This window comes from Elaeis guineensis, chromosome 1 (genome assembly GCF_000442705.2).
Source record: "Elaeis guineensis isolate ETL-2024a chromosome 1, EG11, whole genome shotgun sequence".
In the NCBI taxonomy this organism is placed as follows: domain Eukaryota; kingdom Viridiplantae; phylum Streptophyta; class Magnoliopsida; order Arecales; family Arecaceae; genus Elaeis; species Elaeis guineensis.
In genome coordinates, this window is record NC_025993.2 from 104,139,887 (window position 1) to 104,163,994 (window position 24,108).

The following is a 24,108-nucleotide window of genomic DNA, read 5'->3' on the forward strand; positions in this document are numbered from 1 at the left end:
TAGAATGGATAGGCCCTATGTCTTTGACCGCTAAGCTGGGCACTTGGATGTGCTCCACTTGTCCTCCTTGGCACCAGGAGACAACTTTGAAATGACCCTTCTTGCCTTTCGTTCTTCGGATAGGTTTCGTTTCTCACGCTAGAACGTGGCACGTGGCCACAGAAAAGTGCTGGGACCAACCATACTAGGATCTTTTCATTTGCCGCGGTTTCGCTGTTTGGCGTGAGCAGATTGGCGCTTCACACCATGATGACGTTGGAAAGGCACCAACGCTATGAATCGCACCAATTTCTTTTACAATTAGTCTAAAAGTTTTTTTTTTCTTTTTTTTTTTAACCACCATGGAACAATGAAACAATCCCTTCCGATGAACTTTTTGGCTTAGAGCTATTTGATCAACCTGAGCAGAGAATAAAGCACTTCGAATAAAACTAAGTGGTGGTGTAATTTACATACCAATGTCACTTGCATCAAATTAAAAATTAAATTTAGTTGGCAAGAGAGGATAGTGCAATCCATAGGAGCCGATGTAATTCACTGGTTTGATCATTAATAAAATATTTGATAAAAAAATATTTATCTTAACTAAATACATAAAAGATGGATAAATTATTGGTTATTCTGGATACATCAGCATAATTGTGCATGTAATCAATTACAATCGCTGATTTATATGGTGGTGCATCATATAAATACAATAATTTTTTGGATGCAGACTTATTTTTTGAGGCATCTAATTTGTTGGAGGAAAATTAGTGGGGTTGATGGATCCAGAGAAATTTGTGGCCCCGATAATAGAGCACCATAAGCTCAGCGATTGATTCAATCACAGCAATCCACAAGAGTTAAATCTTCTTATGGATGAGATCGAATGCTATGGGATCTGCTGACACAGCTAGGAGATTATTATGATTGGGCCGGAATCTCTTGATGTCGATGTCTTAATCATAATACTGTTGTTATATCGTATCATTTACATAATAATAGGAGATAAGGATAATAGTCATTATAATATGCTATGTAGCATTAAAAAGATACGTTATCATGTGAACAATTGCCATTTCATCAATTTTTATTAAAATTCAAATATTTTTTGCATCAAATTTCTCGTCAGAAAATGATCATATGGTTCAAAAAATATTACTTTAATCCAATAAAAAGCTAACTGAAAAAATGCCACTAAATTTTCATTATCTAACAATTATTATAACAGTAATTTTTGTCATATAAAATTTTTAATATGGTATGGCGCTTGACAATGATTTCTATGGAAATCCATTATTAGGGTAAACATGTTTTTTAAAATCTTGTATTGTAAGGAAAATGATCGGCATGATTGATCAATCCTGGACAGGATTTGTTTGGAAATAACATATTCATGATTGCACTGGCCCTTGTTAAATAAGAAAAAATGGTGATATTATTTGTCAAAGTTATTTTTTAACCTGTTTAGAATATTATTAAACTGAATATGCAATTTTGCAAAAAATATTACATATTGCAGGTGGCATGGAAATTTGAATTTAAAACATTATTTTGTTTGATAAAATCCCTTATAACTAAACAATAATTAGATAATTTTTAAAAAAAATGATGTTTAAATAGTGGCCATGTCTCTACCAAGAAAATGAATAAATAAATAGTGGCCATGCAACATATAGAGACCTGAAGAACCGTTGTAATAGCAATTATAATGTTACAATGACCATTCTTTTTTTTTTTTGACTTAAAGAGGGAGGTTGTGGGCCACCCTTATTTTATTGATAGATATGTATAAAGATAAATATTTAGAAGAGCTTTCCAACGAAAAATGCAAAGTTTTTGGTGGCAAACTGGAGATTTTGCTAGAGAGAAAATAGAGGAGCCTCCCACAAATTATCAGGAGCTGAAAAGCCTATCTAAATAAAGCTGCTCATAACAAGAATAAGACTAGGAATGAGAAAGAAAAGGAGAATGAAGAACCAGGTTTCAAAGCATAACTTGGTAGTTGAACTTCAATGAGGCATGGCGCTGGAAGACTTTGAGAGCTGCCATAGCACTGCCCAGATGCCACTAACGATGATATCTCGAATGAAGCTAAGTTGGGAGATGAAGGCGATAATCATGGAGCAACAGAATATTGAAAACCAGTCATAGAAACTGGAGGATGGGTTGGCTGAATGTGCACTGTTAATAAGGAGCTTCGAATTTGAAAATGTGGATGTTCCTTTCTTTCCATATGCACCAACAGTCAATGGTGAATGGGGCATTGTCATGGCTAAATGGTTAGTTTGGCCAAATCAAAAGTTTCAGTCACCGCCTTATACCAAAAGATTCATTCCTTCTCCTGCTCAGTATCTCTTCCAGCCTTGGTGGTAGAAAGTAGTCTTTTCTGTGTTCAGCTACCAATATCCAAAATATCAACCACAGTCACCAGGCTATATTATTTGATCTCCTGTAGAATGGCATCAACTTCAGTAGAGGAGGTTGATGTCCAATCTTTAGTTAAAGCGATGGCCCGTTTCGCAAGCTCTGTATAAACTAATGCTTCAAATCGAAAGATGCGGTTGTTACGTTCCTTCCAAAAACTCCAAAGCCCAACAGCAACAATAGTATCAAAGGCTAAGGTGGATGAATCCTTGGCTTTGAGTGATCTCCAATCATGCCAGAGGTAATAAATGTTGTCAGGAATGGTCAAGTTTGGATACAATGACCATTCTTAAAAATTAGGCATACAGATGCTAGCAGTCATAAAAGATATCTAAATCAGATTTGTTTGATAAATGGGTTAGATTGAATTGAGTGCAAATACTTCTTTTCTTTTGGTAAAGAATGAAAATTCTGTTAGTTAAACTCTCTTTTAGAATCTCTCACCAAACCCCATGCTGGATAAGATGTAGTTGAGGAGACATCAGACAATCATGCCAAGGTTTCTCCACAACAAGTCTTTCTAAGAACAACACCTCAACTCGAAATATTGTATTTATATCTTAACTGGGACTGTTACCCATAATTTGCCTATCGTCTATAAAGGTTTCTTGCATCAATGATGCACGTCAAATCAGTAAACGCCTTCAACAGTAATACACATGCGATGCTATTACTATGGCCATCCTGGTGTCCTCTAAAATTTCAGAAATAATTTTCCAACTTTTATAAACTCTCTTCACCTTGGATAATCATTTCCCCATCCAGCCAGAGAGCATTATCTACATTATTCTTGTGTTGCGCGGCATAATTTCCACGTCAGTGCCCCATATCATGACATTTACTATGCTTTGATCATGGAGCTTCTTCCTCCTTTTCCTAATCTCAGTATTCATCAGAGGAAAATAGAAACTTCCTCCCAGTCAAAATCTCATAGCAGGTGTAAACCACTCCATAGGGCATGCAACACACGTCCATAGAAGGCGAGTTCCTTGGAGCAAACTAAAACAAAGTCCTTCCAACAGTCCCGTTATTATATCAGGCAGTTGCAGAACATTTGCACAACCTTTTCCAATGATCCAATTACTACCTTTACAAACAAACATGTTGAAGAACTGAAATGAAAAGTGAATATAAGGAAGTGGAGTTCAAACACATAAAGTTGCAGACAAAACAACTATAAATTCTTGAGCATAAAAAGGTGTCATACTCTCCTTCCTAGTCAAAATAAATTTGATCCAAACATAGGGTTTAAAATATTGTGCTCAGCATGTCCAATCTTGCCAATTATATATGCTGGTGAGAGATTGTTCCTCGCATGGGGAATCATCTTGCACCACCATTCATACATAATATATGGTTGAAGTCCAGAGATCTGCTGCAATAGAATGAGGTCATATACAGAACCGAGTAACCCTACGAGTCCTACACTCCTTATTGTCCTCAAGTATTCGATTCGCAACCACTTAAGCCAACAAAGAGAAAGGGACTATTTTTCTGCGAAGCTTTGCATCTCCAACCATCTACCGCCTCCTATACTTGACTACATAACCCTTCAAGCAGGTGATATGTTTCTATGAAGAAGATCAAAAGTTCAATTCCTGACGTTCCAAGCTGAATTCTCAGGACAATGCTCTCCAATGTGTCAAGACGATTGTTCACTTCCACAGTAAATTTCACAGCTTTTCGCTTGCGTTGGTGGAAAAGTTGAGCGATGTCATTTTAAAAACTTGATAAAACAAGGTAGAAAACTGCAAGAAACCTATTCAACAAAAACATCATAATAAAGCCAATAAAATAAGAACACGAGGAAATCAAGAAAGGATGAACAGAGCCAGAGATCATGGCACATTGAAACCCATGAATTCACTAGATGATCTCAAGAAAGATGGTATCTCAAGCACAAGGCATCATATCGAAAAAGGAATGTTGTCTAAAAAAACGCCATAATTTTCAGCACAACCAATAATTTGGCCTCCACTGACTTAACAGGGGAAAAGAAACCTGGTCCATTATTTACTTTGCAACACAGAGCATCACTTAGATCGAGACACAAACCAAATTTGTTGTCCATTGTTTACTTTGAACGCTTAGCATTCCACCATTTACCATGATCAAGAAGCCAAAATATATTGGGGTTAGATTCTTAGCTCATAAAAGTAAAAAGGGCAGAAAAACATAGAATCATTCCATTCAGCTTTAATATTTCCCAGATTTTGCTACAAAGTGCACCCATATACACATACGCACCTAACAACGAATACCATCAATCGACAAAATTTAGGTCACAGAAGCTATCAAAATCGAAGCTTTCATTCGCAAGGAGCAAGCTTTCGTATCAAAGGAGGGTAATCAGTATAAAGAGAAGGAGAGCAGCGATGAAGGAGTACTTGAGAGCGGCGAGTAGGATGGCGATGGAGATGAAGAAGAGCTGCCCCAACACCTGAACGCTCGCCCACGTGACGAGGCCCGTCAATCCTATGGCCACCATGTTCTCGGGATCCGGATAGAGCAAGTCTCGCCACCGGAGATTGAACGCCGGCCGTCGGTCCCTCTTCAGGTCTGCTCCGCCCTCGCCGGTTTCCCTCCCCACGGCGTCGTCTCTTTTGAGCCCATTGCCCTCCGCAAACACCGCGAATCCCCTTCGAGATCTAGGGTTCTGAAGAGGGCTTGTGCGGAGAATGTGATGGAACGATCTGGGATGCTTCTTCCAAAGGGTAGGGAGCTGCTTCGGAATCGGAAGGACTTGGGAGAGGGGCATGGAAGCCATACTCCCCAACGATAACGGATCCAAAAGGGGTGTGGTACAGTGGCAGGGAAACCAGACTGGATTTTATTTCTACCAAAGCTCTCGCAATGGTGACTCTTATATTAAAACGCTACACAAGACGATCTAATAAATTTTTAATACGGGTACTCTGTATTCCGGCTTTTCTTTCTTCTTTTTTCTCCCTTTGTATCTCCTTCCCCTATTTTTTTTAATAAATTATATTTATAATTTTTAATTTAAATTAAATTTTTTTAAATAATCTTTAAACTATAAAATCTTAAACTTAAGTTCTCCAACTATCTAAACCACTTTAATATTACCTTTGAGATAGATTCCGAACGTTTTATCTCACAAAAAATCTGATGTAGTAAAATTCTATGCTGACGTGACAAAATTTGATATTAAAATAATAAAAAATAATATATTATTATTATTATTATTTTCGTTCTTCTTCTCTCTGCCCCACCCCAATGCACCTTTGCTCGCTTCGATACCGATGGGTTGTGCATTGGCGCCCTCCGACCCCGCCTCACCCCATCTCCTGATTGGCCACCCCTCGCCCTCCATTGCTGCCCCTTCTTTCTCCTCCCTCGCCTCCTGCCAAACCGCCTTCATGTCGTCGCCAACATCCCCAATCAGTAGAGACCCCTCGATCCTCGCCCCCTCAGCCGCGTGCCTCCTTTCCTTGCCCCATGCCACCCATCCCTGCTTTCCTCGCCATCACCTCTCGTCGGTCTATGTTGTCACCCTTCTCCCCATCGTCACTGGCGTCGGCCATCTCCTCTGATCTCTCTCAGATGCTTTCGTTCCACAGATCTCTAAAAATAAAAAAAATAAAAAAAATATCCAATACAAAACCCCAGCGATCGTCTAAGCTTCCTTGTTCCGTTGCTCCAAGCCTCCCACCTTGTTGAGCCGGTGGGGTGGGGCGGCCGGAGGGGTCGATCGAAAGGAGGGAGAAGACTCCTTACAAGAATTTTTTTCATTCTTTTTTTTGGATGCTTTGCGATTCGTGCGAGGACAAAAAAAAGAATAAAAAATAAAAATAATAATAAAATATTATTTTTTACCATGTCTACATCAGATTTTGTCCATATTAGCATCGAATTTCGCCACATTAGATTTTCGGTAAGAGAAAATGACCGTAATCTATCCGAAGGCAATATTAAAGGGGCTCAGATAGTTGGAGGACCTAAGTTTAGAATTTTATAATTTAGAGACTACTTAAAAAAATTTGACTTAGTTTGAAAACTATAAATATAATGTATTTATTTATTTTTTTAATAAAATGCTGTGCCTTTTTAACTATAACAATTATGCTCCTCTAAAATAGAAAGTTTGCACTAACCTATTTCTAATTGTACTTCTAAGTATGAATCCACCAATAAGACATTACATTTGACTTAACAAATATCAGTGAATGCACTTCCTTAATTTATGATACAGGTTAATAATCTCATCGCAATCATCACCTGATAAAATTTGCAAAAGAAAGTGTAATAAAAAAAGAGAAAAAAAAGAGAGAGATGAGGTGAGCTATATATATATATATATATATATATATATATATATATATATATATATATATATATATATATATATATATATATATATATATATATAGATATATAGATATATAGATAGAGAGAGAGAGAGAGAGAGAGAAGAGGCTCTTATGTTTGATCAATATCCATCAATAAAATTAAGATTTGACTATCCCTTTGCACACCAAGCAATAAGAAATAATTGATAAGCATTTTCATAAGAACTATAACTTTTCTTCCATGACAATTCAAAAATAAAATCAATTTTGACTTTTAATGTCCTTTAGCTTGCTGATAATGAACTTGCTAAAGTTGTAGATCAAACTTCTTGATTATAATCCATCAAAGAAATTCGGATTCTACATATAATAGGGTCCAGATAAAATGCTGTTTTCTTATACAATTATAGCTGTGAAGCCATTTATCAGATAACTCATTATATGGACTTCTCACATGCTATTCACAATCTATAATTTTCATTGCATTATAAGGAGAAAAACATATAGTACTCTTTAAACTACTTATCATAGAGATGGAATAATCAAGCTATTAAAACCTACCCACATCCCAATTTTTTTTCTTTTAGAAGAATCAATAGGTGACTTCTAATGCAATTCGAGGAGGAGAGGAGGATAACCAAGCACCAACCTTGAACAGGAACATTAAGGACCTAGTGCGCCTAAATATTCTTACGATATCTAATTCCACTCAATCAAAAATTATAAAAGTGTATTCTCTTTGATCTTGAACTTTGGCATAATCTCATCCACTAAGCTCATGGTTGCTACCATATGGGCATCGGAGCAGAAGAGGTCGATATGGGTGGAGTGAGGAAGCATAGTTAAGTGATGGTGGATGGTAGCTGAAAAGGGATGGGATGGTCGAACTTGATAGATTTCAAGGAATGAGGAGAGAGTTGACTAAACATGACAAGTGGAATGAAATGGAAAAGAGACCCTCCTCCTTAATTTTAAATAATTTTAAAGATGAAAAGACTGATCTATGAGCATTAATTTTTTTCGAAATCTAATATGTACATACATACACTAAAATAGAGGCTCTGCTTCAATATTATTAATAATATTTTTATTTAATATTATATTACATAAAAGCTTTCTAATACATTGATAATAATTTTATTAGCTTATTAAATCATATTAAATAAAAAATTTTTAACAAGTATCACTAAACAAATAACCATATTTGCTTAACGAATACCGATATTAGTAAAAAAAATATATTTTTCATTAGTTCCATGCACTTCTCATATCTTGTACAATTCATTATATTGTATTAATATTTTATTAATTTTTATTATATTTTTTGATCATATTTATATTTAAAAGTGAAAGTACAACTACTAATAATCTTGCTATATTGTATTTAAATATCCTTTATATACAATATTTTTTTATTTCTTATTTATATACATGTTGTATCATATCTTATTATTTTATAATTATCTTACTATATCAATGACTATACATATGCAATTGAAATTTTATATACTGATAGCATATTATAATATTAATATCAAAAAATTATTTTAAAAAATAATTTGCCTTTGTGTCTATTATATTATATTATATTTTAGTTATCCATTCTAATATATATGTCTATTTTATATTATATTTCAAGAATAGTTAGAAAAAGGAGAAAAAATTACATGGCAAGTATTGCATGGGTTATAAGATAATTTATACTAAAATAGAGGCTTTGGTAGAGCATAGCTCTTCATTTGCCATATAGCTACTAATATTATGATGGGATTTAAATACTTCTCGCATTTCAATGTTATTGTTAATAAAATAAAATTCATATACTAATTAAATGAATATTTTATTTAAAGCAATATTTATATTAGTTGCATATTATTAAATAATGATTTTTATCACTTACAATATGGATACTAATATTACTGATAGGATTCAAATATATTTCTAATATTCCGCATCATCACGCCTCACCAGATCTCCTTCTCCCTCGTCCACCGTAAGAAGGCCTGCACCTCGTCGGAGGTCCGCCGCAAGGTCCCCATCGACGAGTCCTTCGATTTTTCCACCATCGCATGCGTGGGACGTTGCTGCGAGGAGGGCGGCGACGTCAGAGCGGTGGCGGTGTGCGAGGAGTGCGAGAGAGCGAAGGAGGAGAGACGGCCGTGGAAGGTAATTACGTCCAAAAATTTTATTACAAGATTACCAAAATGGTGGTAATCTGGATAGCCATCCCTCCTCTTGGTAATCCAGATTATCTCATGGAAGGTAATCTGGATTGCCAAGGTAATTTGGATTACCAATCCAAAAAGTATATCAAACATGGTAATTCAGATAATCATATTAAATTCTCAGTAATCTGGATAGATTGCCAACTACCAAATGCAACCTAACAATTATGCTCCTCCAAAATAGAAAGTTTGCACCAACCTGTTTCTAATTGTACTCCTAAGTATGAATCTACCAATAATACATTACATTTGACTTAACAAATATCAATGCATGAGCTTCGTTAATTTATGATACAGGATGATAATCTCATCGCAATCATCACCTGATAAAATTTGCAAAAGAAAGTGTAATAAAAAAGAGAACAAAAGAGAGAGATGGAGTGAGCCATTATGTGTGTGTGAGAGAGAAGAGGCTCCTATGTTTGATCAATATCCATCAATAAAATTAAGAATTGACTCTCTCTGTGCACACCTAGCAATAAGAAATAATTGACAAGCATTTTCATAAGACCTATAACTTTTCTTCCATGACAATTCAAAAATAAGATCAATTTTGACTTTTAATGTTCTCTAGCATGCTGATAATGAACCTGCTAAAGTTGTAGATCAACCTTGTTGATTATAATCCATCAAAGAAATTCAGATTCTATATATAATAGGGTCAAGATAAAATGTTGTTTTCTTATACAATTATAGCTATGAAGCCATTTATCAGATAACTCATAATTCTTTCTATTATATGGGCTTCTCACATGCCATTCACAATCTATGATTTTCATTGCATTATAAGGAGAAAAACATGTAGTACTCTTTAAACTACTTATCATAGAGATGGAATAATCAAGATATTAAAACCTACCCACATCCCAAATTCTTTTGTTTTAGAAGAATCAATAGGCGACTTCTAATGCAATTCAAGGGGGAGAGGAGGATAACCAAGCACCAACCTTGAACAAGAACATTAAGGACCTAGTGGGCCTAAACATTCTTAGGATATCTAATTCTACTCAATCCAAAACTGCAAAAGTGTGTTCTCCTTGATCTCGAACTCCGACATAATCTCATCCACTAAGCTCATGGTTGCCACCATGTGGGCATCAGAGTAGAAGAGGTCGAGATGGGTGGAGTGAGGGAGTGTAGCCAAGTGATGGTGGATGGTAGCCTAAAAAGGATAGGATGGTCGAACTTGATAGATTTCAAGGAATGAAAAGAGAGTTGAGTAAACAATGACAAGTGAGAATGAAATGGAAAAGAAACTCTCCTCTTTAATTTTAAATAATTTTAGAGATGAGATGACTGACCTATGAGCACTAATTTTTTTCGAAATCTAATATGTACATACATTCACTGAAATGGAGGCTCTGCTTTAATATTATTAATAATATTTTTATTTAATATTATATTACATAAAAAGCTTATTAATATATTGATAATAAATTTATTAGCTTATTAAATCATATTAAATAAAGAACTTTTAACAAGTATCACTAAATAAATAACCATATTTGCTTAACGAATGCGGATATTAGTAAAAAAATTATTTTCTATTAGTTCCATGCACTGCTCATATCTTGTACAATTCATTATATTGCACTAATATTTTATTAATTTTTATTATATTTTTTGATCATATTTTATTTAAAAGTGAAAGTACAACTACTAATAATCTTGCTATATTGTATTTAAATATCTTTTATATATAATATTTTTCTATTTCTTATTTATATACATGTCGTATCCTATCTTTTTATTTTATAATTATCTTACTATATCAATGATTATACATATGCAATTGAAATTTTGTATACTGGTAGCATATTATAATATTAATATCAAGAAATTATTTTAGAAAATAATTGGCCTTTATGTCTATTATATTATATTATATTTTAGTTATTCATTCTAATATATATGTCTATTTTATATTATATTTCAAGAATAGTTGGAAAAAGGAGAAAAAATTACATGGCAAGTATCGCATGGGTTATAAGATAATTTATACTAAAATAGAGGCTTTGGTAGAGCATAGCTCTTCATTTGCCATATAGCTGCTAATATTATGATGGGATTTAAATACTTCTCGCATTCAATGTTATTGTTAATAAAATGAAATCCATATACTAATTAAATGAATATTTTATTTAAAGTAATATTTCTATTAGTTGCATATTATAAAATAATGATTTTTATCACTTACAATGTGGATGCTAATATTACTAACAGGATTCAAATGTCCTTCTAATATTTTGCATCATCATTAATAAGGTAAAAATTATATATTATTAAAATCAAAGAGAGAAGGGAGTTGATACTGAAAATATAAACAAACAATTGTAGGTGATAGAATGATTTTTTAAGTTTATTATCAAAATATTATAACAGTTACAAAAAAATCTACATAACAGTTCAAATAAGCACATCTAACATTTATAATTTATTATAAAATAGACAAGGAAATCTAATATCATATATAATAATTACATGTTTGTAATTTATTTTTAACTCAAATTTAAGCTTATTGAGATATCTGTGGTCTTAGTATAATTCATATTTTACCCTAGTTTATTTCATAAAACTTCAACTAATAGTTATTATAATATCATAATAGTATTATAATGATTTTAATAAATTTATATAATATTTTCAATACAATTTATTATAATGCTATGTGCCCAAGCGTCATGGGTGGTAGAATGGTGCCAATGCCCCATAGGCTATGATCCAGGAAGATGAATGAGATAAAACGGGGCAGCTCATTTTGCTTAACACGTGGCGTTATCGGAAACCAAAAAAATTATCGCGGCGGCTTGCTGAGCTCTTTAAAAATCGTCACTTTACCCGCCTTCTGCATCCTCTGTCCGCCGTCCGTCCGTTAAACAAATCCATTAAAAGAATTCTTCCCAAAATGCCCTCCTTGGTTTCTCCTCGTCCGCTCTCGTGCCTCGACTGGCGAAACCCTAGGGTGAGCCGCCCGTCATGCTCGAGCTTGCGGGAGATCGAGAGGGTGCCGGCGGGCGGTGACGTGAGGCCGGAGCTCCGGCGCTCGGTCCCCCAGTTCCCGGCCATCCGGGAGGCGAAACGGGTGGTGCTGGTGAGGCACGGGCAGAGCACGTGGAACGAGGAGGGCCGCATCCAGGGGAGCTCCGACGCCTCTATTCTCACGCCCAAGGGAGAGTCGCAGGCCGAGACTTCTCGCCAGATGCTTCTCGGCGATTCTTTCGATGTCTGCTTCACTAGGTCCTTCCCCTTCTCTCCTCGGACCTAGGTTTTCTGACGAGAATTTCAGAAATCTTCTTCTTTTCTCGTGCTAACCTCAGAAAGATAAAAAATAAAAGGCACGCTTGACCTTGTCATCATAAAGACTTATTGGCTTTGTAATGGGAGAAAGCTGTGGTTTCATATGTTATGTGTTCGACTAGCTTTCTTGATTCTTTATGTGTTAATCCAACGCGGATCATGCTTTGTGCTCCAGTCCCCTGGTTCGTTCCCGGAAAACGGCTGAAATCATATGGGGTGCCCGGAAGGAGGAGATGATTCCGGAACCCGACTTGAGGGAGATTGATCTCTACTCGTTCCAAGTTAGTTTTCTGCACAGAATGCCAGAAGCTTATCACTAGATCCTATGTTCGCAAAGGGTGCAGCTTTTTTTTTTTTTTGTGTTAATTGTGGTATCTGTTATGGTGTTAAAGGTTTCTGTATTCTATGATGTGTTGCGCTTCTCAGGGTCTCTTGAAGCATGAAGGGAAGGAGAAGTTCGGCAGTGCATATCGCCAGTGGCAGAAAGACGCTGCAAATTTTAACATCGACGGCCACTATCCAGTGAGAGAATTGTGGGCCAGAGCCCAAAGCTGCTGGAGCAAAATCTTAGCTCATGAAGGGAGGTCGGTGCTTGTCGTTGCTCACAATGCAGTCAATCAAGCTCTTGTTGCCACTGCAATAGGTACCAGGATTTGATTCTAATTCTATGTTGTTTCATGCTTAAAATTGTCATGATTTACCAATATAGTTAAGGCAGCATTATTTAGAGCCATCGTAACACCTGTATCTGTCCACCCAGGACTAGGCACAGGGTACTTCAGGCTTCTACTCCAGAGCAATTGTGGGGTGAGTGTGGTGGATTTCAACCCACAGCCTAAAGTCAGCTCTCCACATATATGCCTCAATCGTTTGAATCAGGTACTTACGCCATCCGATCATTTATATCTCAAGCTACGATCTGCTAAAATTGACTAACATGTGTTGGTGGTAGCCCTGGGTCTATCATATTCTTCTGATCAGTAAGATATGCTTTTTATATTGGAATAGAGGGAAAATACACAGAACATGACACATTTCCTCATTGGTATCACCTCGAATGTGCAATCAGTAACTGTGTTTGTATGGTCCTTGAATATCTGGTTGTGATTGAAACAACCAATCACTGGAATGAAGCAGTTGTTTGATGCAATTTCTCCCCTTTCTAGGTGGTCTGGGGTTCCTCTCTACTTTCCATTGGTAGGTAAATGCCTTGTGATGTTCTTTGTTTTGTCCTGCTTAATGATATATGCTTTGTTGGTAGTTTATCTCATGCTAGGCAAAGAAAGGATTTTAGTGATGGTCCTGGGCGGTGACATATGTTGTGTGCAATTTGGCAATTCTGTCTATAGCTTGATTATTTTTTAAAAAATATTTCTAGTAATATGCTTGGATTTTTTTTTTTTGCATTGCTATGTTACTTTCATGATATTACATTAGTAAATCTTTGATCTGGCTTACTCATATTCTCTTCATCCTAGAAAGCTTGTGCAAAGGTAATAATTCATAAATTTTATGGTATTGCAGACTCCAAATTCTCCCATTGCTGCTGGAAGTTCTGGAGGAAGAAAAACCAATAAGCGGATCATTTTGGTCTGCCATGGGGCAACACAGAGCAACACTGAGGTATGGAAAAGGTGATGATCGGTTAATGCTGCATCTATTCTTTCGAGTATCTAATGCCTCAAACATTGGTCACATGAAGCCTCTCGTTGGTCAGCTTATTCTTCTTCCATCACTTGTTCTGCTGGCTTGGCTTTGTTGATGCATTGTGGAAATTTGAGTGCTTGTCCTTTTGATTAGTACTTTTTTCCCGGTACAGCTATATGTGATTTCCCATCTTCTAGAGAGAGTATAATCGGACACTTCCTGTGGATACATTCTAACATGTATATTAAGTTCAACAAGGGCTTTTTGCTAGATGTCTATGTGCATGCACAATTGTTGAACCTAACTATAGTTAGGAATCAATCATCAAGTGACACGGAGATGTGCTGACAGGGCATTTGCATATATGTATCATGTAGAACTATCATATGTTTCAACAGTGCTTGATCTTGTTCATAATGCCAAAGCTATGTTTCAGCGTCTTCTGTTCTGGTTCATGAGAGCTAACCATGTTCGTTTTATTCATTTCCTGTATGAGCTAAATCCTTTTGTTCAGGTGCACATAGAAGCAACTGTTAATTGTTATATCTTTTCAAAATGTGGATTTTGAAAAAATTGCTGAGTGTTGCTTAAAGAAGCTCTTTCTTGGTTGTTGGAGCTGGTTTGCAAGCTTTCCTTATCCTAAATGAAGAAAATGATTTCAATTTTCTACTTTCCAGGCCAGTTTCCCCAATATGGGATATGAACCCATGAACATGCTCGGGGTTATACAGGTAGCTCATTTTGATTCCCTCATTGTCAGTATATTGCAGGCAATGTATTATTGATACAGTCATTTTTGGAACACTTTGACTGCAGTCACAGAAAACTGCGGAACTACTTCTAGACTTGAAAATGAATTGTATAATTTGTAGCCCACGAATCGCCTCAGTTGATACAGCCATGGCTATATCTGAGGTGAGTCTTTCTTGAAAGTTTTCCAAAACCTAACAGTACAATTAATTTCATGAATTGTCTTTTTTTTTTTTGTTCCCACAATGCAGTCATTTATTTTAACTGCAAACCTGGTTGTAGGTTCAAGAGGCAGCAGATTGCTTGGGTGCTGATTGTATGCCTCGTTATGTAGAAGTGAAGAAAATGCTAGACCTTGAAGTTGAACCTGTACTTCAGCAACCACGGAAGGTGGAAATTTAAGATTTAGCATCATTTAAAACTTTAGGCTAAAACTTAATTTATTTAGAAGGCACTCTTTCGTTTTAATAAACTTGAAGCTGTCTGTTAATGAATTTTATGGTTGCTCCAATCATCACTCCTTGGAGATGGAAAACTACATAGCAAAGCATGATTTTTATAAGCCTAATTAAGCTTTCAGGACAGCAATTCATTTCTGATGCTGATTTTTGATATTCAACAGAATTCAATGGAAACTTTGATAGGCAAGTCAGGTTCGTTATATGGCTTTGATGATGGCATCCTAACAGAATTATGGAATCAGTCAAAGAAGGCTTGGCAATCTTTGCTCCATGAGTTGTCTAGTGATTCAGAAACAGAAAGAAATGTGGTGGTTGTAGGGCACCCTGCTGTTCATATAGCATTGATAGCCCATTGTCTGAATCTTACAGTAGAATGGATGGGATCTTTTCATCTAGATGCTGGTAGTGTCAGTGTTATTGACTTCCCAGATGGGCCATCAGGAAGAGGTGTCATCCGATGTATAAATTACACAGCACATTTGGGAAGGTGGTCTATACCTGTAACGAGAGCAACAACAAATGACGAGGAGTTTTAGCTGAACTCGTAGGTATCCTTCTTCTATTTCTTACTAAATTAAGTGCAACTTGGACAATGTAATCATGTTATAACAACATATACAATTTTCTAATTGAAAAAAAAACAGGAATGGAAACAGAGATGTATTATAGTTGTTTTTTGGCTAATAAGATGTATTATAGTTTTAAAAAGTTGGATTTAAGTAGTTGAAACAGAGATGTATTATAGTTGTTTCTTTTTTCTTTTTTTTTTTGGTTTTTGCTTATAAGATGTATTATAGTTTTAAAGAGTTGAATTTAAGTAGTTGCTTTATGTAGCTATTCTGAGTCTTGAGCTAATCTATTGTTCATAAAGGAAATCCCAACATGAGTACTCTATCGTACAACCAGGATGGCTTTTTGCTTTGATCGGAAACCTGCTAAAATTGGAGAAAGTACTTTCTTCTATTCTTTATAATACTTTGGCATCCAATAAAGTTCATGTTCCTGTCTTCTAGAATTCTCTCTCTACACTTCGTCCTCGATCTTTCTAAAAAAGCAACTCCTAGAGGCTTGATGCTGGTTGTAAGAGGCTCAAGTTCTGAAGTCCGAACAATGTAGAATAGATCCCTAAAGATCAGAAAGAGAAGAGAGGATAAGAAGAAAGAGGGAAGAAGAGATTGTGGAACTCTGTCAATCTTGAAGAATGCAACCTCCATTTAATGCTTCAAATCCTCGTCAATTTTAGATCTCACTGAAACATAGATATATGTCTGGTGGGTTGGTTATGGGTCAAGCCCTTAGCCACATAGAAGAAGGTTGATGCAACTTTGTGCACTTACTCTTTCTCAACCACGAAATTCACGTTTGTGAGAAAATAACAAAGCACGATCTTTGTGATATTTCTTATGATATAATTCCACCAATGCTGCACACGTGTTCTTGCTTCATTAAATTTTTTTGAACATCACTTCTTTGCATGCACACCAAACAGAAGGTCATGTTGTTAATGAAGCTGACATCTTGGTTGATTGGTGTGGAGACTTAATTTCGCTTTTTTCAGTCCGTCCCACCTAGCGATCAGGAAATCCGTGTTCTTTAATAACATTTGATTTCCACCATGAGAGCATTTCCTCCTTGAGCTGTGTCCAGCAGTCAAAGTCTCTCAGCCTTGAGCTGTTCCAAATGTCATTGTTGTATATCAGAAATCATTGGTTAATTTTGTACCATCATATGAAAAGTAGGTGAAATCTGGGAGTTAGAATTGAAAGTTCTATATCATCATTTCTGCTTTTCTGGTCATGGTCACACCTTTCAGCTGTATGAGTTAGTCCTGTTGGTGGCAGCTATGAGCTTGCATTCTCCCATGAAAAGGAAGAACGGTTGAATCTTACAAGTACCTCGGTCCTCCGGATTTTAATGCTTGGAATAACGTGAACCACCGTGGTATGACATGTTCAGTTCATTCTGTATAGTTGCAGAAGTTCTTGGTATCTCAATGGGTAGATTAGTGAGAGAAATACTTGAAATATCTCTTCCCTTACTCTGTATCTGGAATCTCAGGTTTTAGATTATATACAACATTCCCCTGTTTTCTCGCTCTTTTTATCCCAACTCACTAGGTGGGAAATCTGTGTCAGAAACAGAAGTTTTGCAACGAATCCATTCTAGAAGCTGCAATGGTCTTAGGACATCTTGGTGCTCAATGCCGCGGTATAAAAATACCGTTCTTTGTTTGCTTTTGATCTATTTATCCAATTAATTTGATTGGTTTATCTTCGAAGGGGAAGGGTACCAGAACTTGGTTATGTTTTATGCTACCTGTCCTTTTCTCAACTAGAAGTCCACGTTGTGGTCGGTCAATGGTTTCGAGGGAGGGTGTGAGAAATGCACATCATATGATGCTCTCTATTTCAGGTCCATCAATCAATGTAGAGCGTATTGACTTAAATAGTTTGAGCTACACATCGTCATGCCAATTTATTTTTCTTGACAATAAGGGAGGCTTGGAAGAGCCACCCGAATTTTAAATTGTCATGTCAATTTTGGAATTAATAATACTGCCACTTCTAATAAATCAAATATTTAGTTAACTTTAGATCGTGCGTGGATTTTAATAATGGCTGCTGCTTCCCCTAGATAACTAATACTTGGTGTGCTCGAGTCTTGCTGGGTGGCACATGCATTTGCTGGATTTGACGTCCTCGCCAATTCGGATTTAATAAATTAAAGTTTTAGAGAGGTGGATGAAAGTGTGTTCCATCTTCTCATTCATCAATCTTGCCCCTAACACAATCCTGGTCTTATAAGAAGAGAATAGCAGTCATTTAATTAGAAATTGCCACATCAGTCGCTCGCCTAGTGTTTATACGTGTGATGCAATGTGGTTGGCACCCTTCTCATTGGTGTCAGATTCAAACCCAGATGTGGCATTCCACCATATTTCCAGGAGAAAAAAAATTGGGTAAGTTTGTCTCGATTGCTTATATTCCTCTTGGGTAGGTAGTGTATGATTCAACTTGTAACTAGAAAGTCGTGAAACACGGCACATATCAAGGAACAAGTTAACCCACCCATTCAGAAAGAAGCAGCAGAACTGCTAGGGAAAAAAAAAAATATGGTGGAGCTGCAAGGTGAATCTGGACACGAGGCACAATCATCCAAGTTGATATCTGTGTTCCTTACTCCTTCGGATAAACAGCTACCTAAATGTCTCTTTCCTGCTTCCATTTAATTTTAAAATCTGGAGGTATTCGCTTTCTCAACTTTGCTCTTAAAATGCAAACAAGATTAGGTATAATGTCTCCGTATTCTATTGAATGTGGCAACTAAATGATCAGGAATGGTATACAATATACAGCCACCAGCTTACCTGCTCTTAAGATGAAGTCACGGTCGTTGGCTGCTTGTCCAAATCTTCTTTCTAGTGTTTCGAACAATTCTCTAGAGAAACTCAAAATGCAGAGCCAACATGTGAGGTGGGGGGGGGGGGGGGGGGGGGGAGGTAGCTCTATTGTCCTCTTCCACCAACATTCCCTTCGTTTGGCCGCTTCCTGTGAGGAGTGGATGGGAGGTCCTTCCTCGCGATCCACTGAGTTGTGCCAGTGAATTGATAGAATTTTTTTATTGGCTAACACGTTAGCTTGTTAGCACGCCTCATGGTCAGACGAGTTGGTTGGGAATTTATTGGCCTATTTATTCCAAGGACATGGCCCTCAAATCTTAGGTCGCACCTTCTAGACGAAAGTGAAACAGCTTCTCCACGCTGGCCCCCCTTCCCGGTAAAACACATTGACGTAAATTCGGTGCCTGGTTGTGCACCTTGTTGTGTCGAGCAACTAATTTTCATAATTACGTGGTTTGACTATAAACCCTCTGACATTTTTTTATTAGCTAGTGAATCAAGTATTGCATTTAATGTGAGCTCGAACCAATTTTCATGTCGTATATAGAGCAAAAATTTACTTGGAAATGATTCATAGTGGAGGATCTCATCCATGTTGTCCTCTTCGTGTTAGCTTAATCCTCACCAAACAGAGGCCCTCTACGATTGCGAAGCGGAGGTGGGCTGCCCTTGTATTTTTAAAGTCCGACTGTCCCTAAGCAAGTACCTTTTCGACTGTGACGGGATATATGCCCCCCCAGAAGGGCTACCTGGGGTCCGAAGATAGATCCGCGTGCCACTGCTCGTATATGTAGCTCCAAAGATCTCATTCATTAAAAAAAAAAAAAAAAATAGTTGAAAGATTTTTTTTTAGATGGAATGACTAAAAAATATTATTTTATTTTTTTAAATCTACCTATTATATAGTTAATATAAAAATAAATATATATCTTTATAAATCTTTATATATATATTTTTTAAACTCTAGTATCGTAAATCTAATCATGAAGGCTACGATCATCTTATAATCAATCCAAATGAGCTTATACCAAAAAATCTTCTATTCCATGGGAGTTATGGATTAGATTTGTTTGATATTATTTATAATAATACAAAATTTTATGAAAGATATTAATCAAAAAAATATAATTCAGAATTTTTAATTTTATATAAATATTTAAAATTTATTTGATATATAGTTGATTGGAACTAAATATATACCTATACTTATCTTCATGCCACCTATCGAGAGTTTCGGTGCATCACTTTAACAAGCAAACGCTAGAAGGATGCAAAAAAACAGATACATTTGAGTCACATCTCACTTTAATGGTTTTCCGAAAGGTCCAAATGGCGGACATTGAAGGCTTTAATGCTTATGGGACCAAGTGTGACGTTGACTTTCAACTCGTTTGCTCTCTCTTTCTCAATGTCCTGAATCGCCTCTCATGCAAAATTGCAATATGGTAACAAGCGTGTTGTTCTTGCTTTCCTACATTCTGTTGGTTCTGAATTTGTGGGTATGATTAGGATTATTCTTTGCAAAGACGTGACTCATCTTGTTAAGATTGCAGTGCCTCACTTTCCCAAAGTTATCAATGAGGAGTGTAATTAATATCTGATAGTGAATGAAACGTGAAAAACGTAGTTGATTGACACGGAATGCCACTCCCCGTTATTGTTTTTTCCTCTTTAAGTGTCTGGAACGAGTAGAAATGATCATTCTTCTTTTTCCCCAAGAAAAAGTGGGATCTTTTTTTTTTTTTTTTTTTTTAATGTTAAAAATGATATACATGTAGGGAAGAACTGGCTTTGGATGGCTATGATTTCTTTTCTTTTTAAAATATCATCATCCCTAAATCAGAAAAGAAAAAAGTTGTCGTATTGCTTTCAAAAAAAAAAAAAAAAAAAAATCGTCAAACGTTCAAAAGATTTTGTAAAAAGTGGAGGAACGTATTTTTTATTGGTATAGAATTTTGAAATACTTTTAATAACATAATTTCTACGCTTTCTTTATCGCAAGTATGCGAATGTACTCCCAAGAAAACTACAGAAAACGTCCCAGTTTGAGATCACTAATCTCAGAAATCATAAACAATCGTCGTAGCTCTGGAAGGAAAAAGCCTGCGAACATACTTTTCTAATCCAGTAAGTTACCGAGATGACGTCTTAGATGATGAGATGAATTTAATTATGTAGTGCTTCCCTTATAAACAAGCACAGCCATGTGTTTGGACTCAAGGACAAGGAGAGTTGTATATTAAATGCTATCAATACCAGAAATATTAGCTACCATTGTGGTATACCACAAACCATGGACACATTGAATAGAAATGGGAGGAGTTACTCACCAAGGTTCCAACCTCACATTATTCCTCTGGCCTTCTGCCTTGGGGCGATGGGTCGGAGTTGGTGGGTCTGCTGACTGTTTTTAATCCTCGTGGACCCAATCCCCTCCTTCATGACTCATGAGCCCAATCCCATCCATCACCTCATGAGATAAATTAATATAGTCAGTTAGTTAGTTTCCTCTTATGCGCATTGCCAGGATCCCGGTAAGACCCTTGCAATCCTGCCTTCCCTAATTGCCTGCCACTAAATCCTTCATTTACTCTCCCACGCAACAAGAAGGAAAGAAATGAAAACAATGAATTAATCGAAGTATAATTCTCCTTCCTTCTTCCCTCAAAAAATAATGCTTCTTCCTTCTACAAGCCATAGGACAAACTGTACAGAGATTAAGACCTTAATTAGACCAAGTCTATTGCCGACTCAAGTCTTTCCTTTAGATGCCATTGGAACTGTTCATGAAAAGCAACCAGGCAAGTAGGCAAGCCAAGATTATTCCTCCCTTCGGTTCCCTCCGCCTCCTCCTCCTCCTCCTCTTCCTTTCCCACGTCATACTTCGCAGCCAAGAGATTCCCTTGGCTTCCTTCCCTCACCTTTCTTCTTTCCCTCTGGTCTTCCTATCCGTTCTAGTAGTTTAGAGCCGTAGAAAGTTCTGAGACCGACATTGAGCTCAAAGAAGACCGATGGCGAGCAAAACAAGGAAGAAATCCCATATCGGCAACCACCTCCTCCTCCTTCCTCCAACCATGAAGGACTTCGCTTCCTGCCTCAGCGAGCATGCCGTCAAAGTCTCGGATACCTCCTGCTCGGGCAGCAGCGGCCATTCTTCAGTCCTCGAGAACAAGTCGGTCCAGAGCGCCGTCACCTGCCTCTATAGGTCCCGGCTCTCCACTCTCAAGGAACTTCTCATCAGGGTCACCTGGTCCAAGAGCCACGTCGGCCCGGCCTTATGCATCGGCGTCGACGACAACCCCTCCCTCCACGACTGGAAGCCTACTTCCATGAATTCACACCTCTTGAGGAAGAAGAAAGGCAGCGAGTCCTACGCCTTGGGTACCTCTCTCATCGATCTCCGCTGGGACATCTCCTCCGCCAAGTATGGCCCTGGCCCCGAGCCTATCGAGGACTTCTATGTCGTCGTCATCGTCGATGCCCACTTCGGGTTGCTGCTCGGAGACATGAGCCGGGACTACATCGAACGATTCGAGGAGAAGATCCCGATCGCCGAGTTCTCGATGTTTAGTCGGAGAGAGCAGGTCCTGGGGCATTCCTTCTACTCCACCAACGCTCGGTTTCGCGAGGGTGGAAGGGATCATGAGATCACCATCAGGTGCAAGGAGCCTGATGGTTGGGACTCCAAGGAATCGGAGCTGTCGGTGTGCATCGACAAGAAGAGGGTGGTGCACGTGAGGAAGCTCAGGTGGAACTTTAGAGGGAATCAGACCATATTTATCGATGGAACGCCGGTGGACATGATGTGGGACTTGCATGACTGGTGGTTCAGCAGCCCCTCGGGGGGTTACGCCGCGTTCATGTTTCGGACAAGGAGCGCATTGGAGAGCAGGCTTTGGCTGGAAGAGGAGATACTGCGCAAGGAGCAAGGCATCTCTGGCTTCTCCCTATTGATCCAAGCTTTCAAGAGCTTCTGAAGGCTTCAAACTGCTGCCCCGTCTGCTATTGTCTTCACCCTCTCCTCCACCATGCCGCTTCTTTTCTTTCTCCTTAATTCCAAAAGATTAGTCACTGATTCTTTAGGATGCTTTGACTCAAATAAGTCGGAGAGGAGTTGCTTGTTAAATGGAATTGCAGATATGTGAATTCTAGGTTGGATTCTAATTTAATTTTTTCTCCTTTGTTACATTGTTAAATATACTTTCTTATAGAATCCTGTTTTCTTTTTGAAATACAAACCTTTGTCCTTTCTTTTGGGGGAATGATTTTTCCGTTCTTTCTGTTTATATGTTTCAGTGGCCGTATGGGAATGAATTTTTGTTTCTTCTGTTGATTTCCATGATTCGCTTTTGTTCTTTTCCACTTTAAATTTTGGTTATCATCTTGGTGGCATCAAAGCTGTGTTTCATATTTTTCTTCCACCTTAACATTCTCCCTGGAGTCCTCAAGATTCCTCCACTCGTTTTAGGGAGGAAATTTCTAACCTTACCAACTAATTGTAGTGTCTTGAATTGAGTCACGATGGAGATTTGTTTCTCCTCAAGAGATAGATTGGTACAAAGGCGAGGTTTCAAGGAGACTCGTAATAGGGGATTTATAATGATAGATTGTTCCAAAGATAAATCTTCTAATAATTATGAGGCAAAATTCCTTAAACATCCAACTTCTCTCTCCACCATTTGCTTCAAGAATTTTATATTAGCATCTCCACAGCACTCCCCCCCCCCCTCTCTCTGTCTCTTTAGAATATGGAAAATTCTTACAAGAGGGCGACTGTGAAAGTGATTCCCCATAATATACTGCTGGTTGTCCTACTGTAGTTAATTATGCTTTTTTGGTTGTCAATTTTACTTGTAAATTCGCCCACGTAAAATCTCCTCAAATCTCTCCATCTCAATAACAATCGCACCATGTAGTTGCACTCTTTCCATTTTTATCACCATATATGTTGAAATTTATTGTTGGCATAAATGTGAGGGTTGAAATTTTTAGTTTTATATAATAGACGTCCCGAGCGATATCGGTAATCAAGTTACATTGATAGATTTTTGTATGGGTTAAATATAGATTTAGTCAGGTTTTAAAATAATTTGTGTTCGTAAGTCAATGATGAATGGATCATCTCCATAAAAAAAAAACTAGTTGACACTCCAGCGTGATGTTTTCCAACTAGAGCAAACATTAGGGTGAGACCTGGTACTCTGAGGATGGGATCCCCAATCAAACCATTCTCCTTGGTAGGCTTTTCTTCCAAGTTCTAGCCAATTTCATTTGGAATCTGAATTGCTTGAAAAATATGGAAATGAACTAGCTTTAGCAAAGCTCTTTCGAAGGATCATGGGTTCTCTCTGACTTTTCTTTTCTGGGAGGAAATGAATCAGACCACCTCTCTCTATTAATGAGTAGAAGTCCTTTACAGGCAGTCAAAACAAGGGCCATATGGGGGGAATCACCATGTCCATCATTTCTATGAGCAGCAAATTTATTCAGTCCCTCATTTTACTCCTACTTGCTGAGATGTATTATTGATATGTATTTGGATATAAACGAGAAAGACTCAAGTTTATGAAGCTAATCCATTATGATGTTTTGTGGTACTCTGTTGCCTC

At 37.3% G+C, this 24,108-nt stretch overlaps 3 protein-coding genes across 3 annotated transcripts; 2 read left to right on the plus strand and 1 right to left on the minus strand.

Moving 5' to 3' along the window:
- Positions 1-4,560: 4,560 nt before the first annotated feature.
- Positions 4,561-5,264, minus strand: LOC105038208 (uncharacterized). The gene has a single exon (XM_010913934.4). The coding sequence runs from the start codon at positions 5,174-5,176 to the stop codon at positions 4,745-4,747; it is 432 nt and encodes a 143-aa protein (XP_010912236.1). The 5' UTR covers positions 5,177-5,264; the 3' UTR covers positions 4,561-4,744.
- Positions 5,265-11,790: 6,526 nt separating this feature from the next.
- Positions 11,791-15,807, plus strand: LOC105038209 (2-carboxy-D-arabinitol-1-phosphatase). The gene is made up of 9 exons (XM_010913935.3): positions 11,791-12,181; positions 12,417-12,522; positions 12,668-12,884; positions 13,002-13,120; positions 13,766-13,864; positions 14,566-14,619; positions 14,705-14,803; positions 14,921-15,028; positions 15,261-15,807. The coding sequence occupies exons 1-9, from the start codon at positions 11,850-11,852 to the stop codon at positions 15,633-15,635; spliced, it is 1,509 nt and encodes a 502-aa protein (XP_010912237.1). The 5' UTR covers positions 11,791-11,849; the 3' UTR covers positions 15,636-15,807.
- A 5,198-nt stretch (positions 15,808-21,005) lies between these two features.
- On the plus strand, positions 21,006-22,737 carry LOC105038210 (uncharacterized). The gene has a single exon (XM_010913936.4). The coding sequence runs from the start codon at positions 21,511-21,513 to the stop codon at positions 22,474-22,476; it is 966 nt and encodes a 321-aa protein (XP_010912238.1). The 5' UTR covers positions 21,006-21,510; the 3' UTR covers positions 22,477-22,737.
- The last annotated feature ends 1,371 nt before the right edge of the window (positions 22,738-24,108 follow it).